We start from the raw sequence: 6,754 nt of genomic DNA on the forward strand, positions 1-6,754 counted from the left end.
AAAAAAAAAATAAGTCTTTCTATTACCTTGCTTCTTATCTACTGGAATATCTCTTATGATCAAAATCAGACAAATTATTGTCATATACTTAACTAGGAATGCTAACAATAGAGAACAACAAATCAGCAAATGTTATAGTATCAAAACCATGAAGACACCATGAAGAATCAATCCTGTATCTCAAGATTTAGATGGACTTTGTGAACCAAGCAGACAAATTAAACAACTGTCTCATCTGAAAATTGCAATTGTTTGTCCTGATATAGGGTTTCAAACTGAAAATTTTAAATAATGCAGATGGTTTCACTAAAAATTTCAATTCAATTTTTAGAATGAGATAGCCTCGCAAAGCTGAAGGGGTCTGAAAAAGAGAAAGACATTTTAGAAAATTCTGTTCCCAGAGACAGGACATACTGCTAAGAAAAGTATCTGCCAAACAGCATTGCTAAAGTTTATTACTTAAGGATTACAAAAATTCTAACTAAATTCTAGTAGATCAAATGCACATTGCCCACAAAATTCTGTACAAGTATCCAAGAAAAAAACAGCTCAGACACTTGTTTATCTGCAGATTTTATCACATATGTAGGTCATTTTCATAACTTTGTTTACACTACTGCTATGGTCTTTCATCTACTGATTGCAAATACATAACACAACCGTAACTACGTTTCAAAGCACTTCTTATACGGTAACAAATTCAGTCAAGTATTTTGTTCACACTTCAAAGTTTCCTCTTCAGTGAAATCAGCAACTGTTTAAGAAAGCAGAGTTAGGTGTACAGCTCCTTTCTCTTCCTTAATGCATCCACCCCTCTTTTACCACATGTTGCAAACACTTTGGAAATAGAATCTTTGAGAGCATTTATGAGAAACTATTGAGAACAAGCATGTATAACAAACCTGCATCTCTCCTTTCTCGTCAGGTCTGGCTGGCTTTGCAGCTTCAGTAGCAGAATTTTTCAAACTCTCTTTGCTGCAGTGCAGTAGCACCTCAACTACATATAATGGGTCCAATTCACCAGAATTTGGCTGTTGAGGGCACAGAAAAAACAGGTCTGTAACAGTTATTTTAAAATACCAGCAAGAATAGAAGGAAAAAGCATTATTTTATTCAATATTAAAGGTATGAAACAAGCTTTGCAGGTATCAGCTCAGTGATCCAGTATATTCCAAAAACTACTGCATCAGTATGGATTGAAAGATCCCTCACACAGAAAACTTGATCCCTCACTTGAAAAAATTACTCCTCCCCCATCCTCCCTCATCAGTGTAGCCTAACATCTACTTGCAGCTTTAGGTGCTTCTGCCTTTTATTCTAGACGTAACTCTTTCAAAGTAAGCCAATATCTTTTGCAACTGTAATGCAAAATACTTGCAGCATGCTAGCAGTACTGAACTTTGCCCTTTTTTAAAAAAAGAAACAAAATTTGGGTAATCTCTTTCATTTGCAGGCTTGCAGTTTAAGTTTTTCCCCAGAATAAAGACCAAAGGAAAATCTTTCAAGCGTAACAGCTTGTATCTGCAGCAGAAAGGAAGGAAGCTGCGTCTTGCAGGCCACATCTTTATACAACCCAAACTGCACACGTAACATCTGACATTCATTTAAAGAACACAAACATGCAGATATGGTGGTTCAGAGACTATGATTCACAAAGCCATAACTTTTATTATATACTGCTTTAAAAAAACCTGTTGTTAGTTATTTGAGTGGATCAGTATGCACTAAGGTTGCTCAAATACACTCCTACTATAAGCAAACACTTTTATGACTTTAAATAGGACTAAGTTACAGGCCTAACACTGAAGACAGACGTCATCTTTTAAAATAGTATGTACAAGCTTCTCTGCTTCCAAATACAAGAGGGAGAGAAAGAGAGAATACTCTTTTCAAAATCCTGTGTTAACTCAGTACCAGTTTACTGGGCAATATTTTTCATTAAAAATCTACAACATACTGTTTTCTTTCACTGCAAAGCAGCATGGAGACAGCTACAATTTCTAAGATATTCTCAGAAGTACTACAAGAAACTGCCACAGTAAACTAAACAAAAAACCAGGGTTATCCTGTTCTCTGAGATGGGTAATTTTTTCAAGAAATGCAATTACTTGCTGGGGAAGAAACTGTTCCCCTGAATTCTATCCTACATTTGCAGAAAGCATGCACAGCAATGTACAAGACCCAGAACACTGCTGTTCTCTGATTCAGAATTTTAAAATAATATCCACATACACCAAATCAGTAGCCAGCCAAAGCCATGGAAAGCATAATGTCGACCTGAATGAAGAAGAGACTAAACCCACAGCTGCACATATATGGCACAGAAAACACTAGAATTGGAGATGTCAAGAAAATTATGAGAGGAAAACAGTAATTATATCAGTAACTGTATGGTAAACCTTTTAATAAGCAGGAGTACAAATGTCATTAACATCTGCTGTTAGTATTACTCCCTAAGTTTACATTTATCAATGGCTTTCAGACAATGCTGATCAGATGTAAATTAATCTGCTTTTTGAATGTGCGTTGTTTCCTTCAGTGGGTTTCCTACAACATTTTAGGTCCTGAACCCTTGAACAAGAATAGCCAAGGTTTTATATGCAAGAGTAAAAGGAGAGAAGATCCCGTAAAAATCTGTTAGTCACAGACATCTCTGTCACATGAAGTTTGAATGATCCTTTGATTCATGCTGCATCAATTCACATGATTCAAGTATAAAATTCTGCCCTCTTTGGCAGAATATTGCAAGATTACGTATATTCCAAGGACTTCAGATTTTCCCTGTAACTTCTGTTATTTCACGTGCCCAGAAACAAAACAAGATAAGACAGCTGATCAAATCTGCAAATCAAGAAATATGGCAAAGGTAACCAATTCAGATTCCCAGATTAATAACATCAGACTCAATGAAAATTCACTGACCATGACACAGCACTAAAAATGATGTTTACATAGTAAACATTATAAACAAACATGAACAGATAAGTACATAAATTTAAGTTTAATATACAAGGATTCTAATCATTGAAATAAGAAGACCAAATTGCAGCATCTCAAATTTTAATACCAATAACTGTTAGCAGACAAAAACCTAATATCTAGAATCAGGCATCAGATGACAATATGGGCTACAAACAGCACAACAACAAAGCTAGCATACTGCTGGCACAATCCAGCAGAAATAAAATTTCTTACTCAAAAACACTTGGATTTATTTATTCATTCCAAAGCAAATAGTTACTTTGCTGACTACTATATTGTACAATATATAGCAAGCACCACCGCTTGAAATAAATTGTTCTGTCTACTGTAATTCAGTATAAAGTGCTATTCGCATTCACAATTTTGTGTAACACTACATTGTGAAATTATGCCGGAAAAACTTCTAAATATAATTAACAATGAAGATAATTGACAATGACTCGTGCTTTTGCTTTCACATTGCAGCTAACGAAGAGAATTACTCAGTGAAATACAGGCATACTGTAACCCTAAATGCCAATCTTAATTGTATATATATTTCTCACTTGAAAAAGGACTTCCCTTAGAAACTATGATACAGTGAAGAAAAAATAACAACTAAAGAAAAACTAGTAATAAAGACTGAATTCAACATAATTTCTAAAAGCAAATCCACAGAAATGTCACAGCTTAGAAGGGGATGAAGGTTTAAAGACATGGCATAACAGTTATGTATTTCCAATACTAAGTATACTACTATATTAAATGGTAATGAGGAAATGCATCTGTATTCCAGGACAAAATGCATTGAATAGACACATTAGAATGGGTAAATAACAGCCTAAGTCATTTGCTTTGCCTCTGCTCATAGAAACTAGTCTTTCTACACTGGTTTTTAAAGTTACATAGCTTTAAGTCTGTTCCATAATTTTCACCACCTATTGTCATTCTTTCCACAGAACTCAGAAGGAAAAATTCAACCCAGCTGCTAAAATGACTAAATAAAAAAGCGCTGCAGGAGCCAGAGCCATCTCCTGCAGGACAGACCCCAATTTCAAAGCTAACACTCAAACCTAAAGGCTTTATACAACAGTGATACAGGCCAGATATGTAAGGCAAATATATATGCGGATAAAATATGACACAGATAGAAGAAATGCCTCCAGTGACACAAAAGCTGGCAATTTTACATGGAAGGCTGGGGTGAAGGGGAAATCTGTTTTACTGCTCGTGTGGCTCTCTGAAAAAAGCAGTCTAGAAACAAAAGTTTAAGCAATAGAAGTAACAGTCCAGTTTTCCAACTTGAAAAGGAAAGAAATGTGGCTTTCAATAGGAAGATGCAAAACCAAAACAAAATCTCTTAATAAGTTCTGTATGCACACATTTTTCTCATTTCCTCTTTAATGAATATACATTAGAGAAACATCAAAAGGTGCCACAACGTACAGGCGCCACCAGAACTTTTCAAAGACAACTTCTCATTTAGACCTAGAAATTAATGCCAATGCTCTCCTGCCAAAATTACAGCAAAAATACTAACACCGAAAAATACACTTCAAACTTGGGTTTTGATTTAGCCAGCAGCATAGCCTGTCAAAACATTTCTGAAAAGGAAACCAGAACATCATCTCTGAGGTTATGCGGAGACCAACTATAAAAATGGATTTTTGGAAGGAAAACCAAATCTGGCTTCTATTGCATCACTGCCCTCAGTATTTTCTTCCACACTTCCCTGAATCCATTTCTATTGTTTTGCTCTCTTTGTATTTTAACTTCCCAACCCTCAACTCTACAGCGACGTCCCAGAGGACAAGCAATCCCACATCTCATGCAGTAGCTCAGGACTCGAGACACACTTCCCAGTTTAACATAACTTATGCAGAGCCAAGTCAGACTCCCTACACTCTCAATCGTCCAAAGAATGTAGCCGCTTTCCCACCAATGGCTTTAGCGTAATGCTGTTGGGGATGTCTCAGAAACAAACTGAATAGTTTGAAATGTTTGTAGCGTCAAGTGAGTGCCCTTTTGAACTACTTATCTCAGGCACAAGTAAGCATTAAATATGCTAAAAGTTAAAAAATGAACACAGGACTTGGGGTTTGTCACACCTTCCATAGTCTTTTTCTTTACACTTTCACTTCAGAAAGTGAGCTTTTTGTAAATTTAGGGTGAAAGGAAACTTTTTTTGGCTTTGAAAAGAAAACAGGAGTTTCATCTTGTTTTCAGAAAAAGTAGTAAGGTATATATTTTTCTAATGGAGATAATGTGTATTTTACCTTAACGTTTGATTTCTTAGAGAAATTAACAACCACTCCCCATCCAAAGTCATCACCTTCATTCTTGACCTGAAAATATTACAAGACATTTTAACATAACCCATGTATAATCACATCATAGCAAGCATATCTTTTTGTATTTCTGATATTTACAACAGTAGTCATGGACTATTACTCATAATGAAAACAGTATTTCTTTTAATTCATTGCTGCATGCTTAACGAAGAAAAATAATGAAAGACAAAACTGTTGTTTAGTGCAATGCATGTAATTTTTTAAAATGGTAAAAACGGCAGATACAAATGAACCCTGCAAGTCTCACAGAGAGGTAGAGATTTTAAATAAAAACAAACAAAAAAGCAAATTACCTTTACCAGTCTTCCCGGCTGTAGAAAGGGCAAGCAATACTTTGGTTTGTGAATATATTCTTCAATCTCTTTACCCAGTTTCGCAAGTTGCTGTCGGATTTTGTAGTATATGACCACATTTTCTTCATTGGGAATTGCTATTTTGTTGTACTGTCCTTCCAAATTATTCACTCCTGTAATAAAAAGTAAAATCTCATGGAAATTAATAACTTCACAGATTTAGAAATCAATGTTTCACTTTGAGATCTACATAACTAGTATTTTGTCACCATTTCTGGCATTCATTCTCCATTTACAATAATACATTCTCTGGAAATCTAAAAATCTAGAATTTGTCCATTAAGTTTTATTTATAGGAAATGAAATATTAATACTATTTTTAAAATAAATAAATAAGCTTGAGAAATGGAGACGGCTAGACTCTCATTTGTCCAGGAATCACTGATTTAGGGTTGCACAGAAGTCCCACAAAAATTTGCAGTGATTTGAAGGAGCATATTCACTGCCTACCAGCCCGCTTCTCTACTTCCTTATATGAAAGTAAGATCGCTCAAAGACATCTCCTAACAAGATGTCTTCCAACAAGAGGGAATTTGTTAGAAAATGTTCTTCCTAACCTGTTTTAGGCTGACTTCATCAGCTGGAAACCACTGATTTCTTCCTCCAAAATTTTTACACCTTATTTAGGCAAATCAGTTTTTATTACAAGCAACATGCTTCATTCCTCACACTGGCAATACCACTAGTAAACATAAACAAGGGACACGTTATAAAGATCTCTCTTCCCACTCTACCAACTCACCTATATGCTAGAAATCCCACTTCACTGGAACTTGAGAGACAGCTCATGGAACTGCTCCCTATTTTGGGCTGCTAACTCTTTAAAGAAAAAAAGCTGGCAATCCACACTCATGGCATAATTTCTTCCTTGATCTAAAGAACTATTTCTCTCCTTTGTTTGCAATTGCAGCTGAAGTGATTATAAAATTCTAATGCCCAGTATGGTGCCTAAACAAAAAATGTCCAAAAATATTAAAAATGTTCTGCAGCTCCATTTTTCTATTTAAACAGCACTGCTGGAATGCCAGAACAAAGACTGTAAAATCGCCTGGTTGGAAAAGACCTTTTAGATCATCAAGGGGTACCCAG

General features: G+C 35.4%; 1 protein-coding gene across 1 annotated transcript; it reads right to left on the bottom strand.

Annotated features, from left to right (window-relative positions):
• Positions 1-902: 902 nt before the first annotated feature.
• LOC104531690 (exosome RNA helicase MTR4-like) lies at positions 903-5,778 on the bottom strand (the record flags this gene model as incomplete). The annotated part of the gene is made up of 3 exons (XM_010176664.1): positions 903-1,031; positions 5,238-5,306; positions 5,606-5,778. Coding segments are annotated over 3 exons (371 nt in total), but the record flags the coding sequence as incomplete, so codon positions are not given.
• Positions 5,779-6,754: the final 976 nt, after the last annotated feature.

This window comes from Antrostomus carolinensis, unplaced genomic scaffold, assembly GCF_000700745.2.
Source record: "Antrostomus carolinensis isolate BGI_N321 unplaced genomic scaffold, ASM70074v2 C13761323, whole genome shotgun sequence".
Taxonomy (NCBI): Eukaryota; Metazoa; Chordata; class Aves; order Caprimulgiformes; family Caprimulgidae; genus Antrostomus; species Antrostomus carolinensis.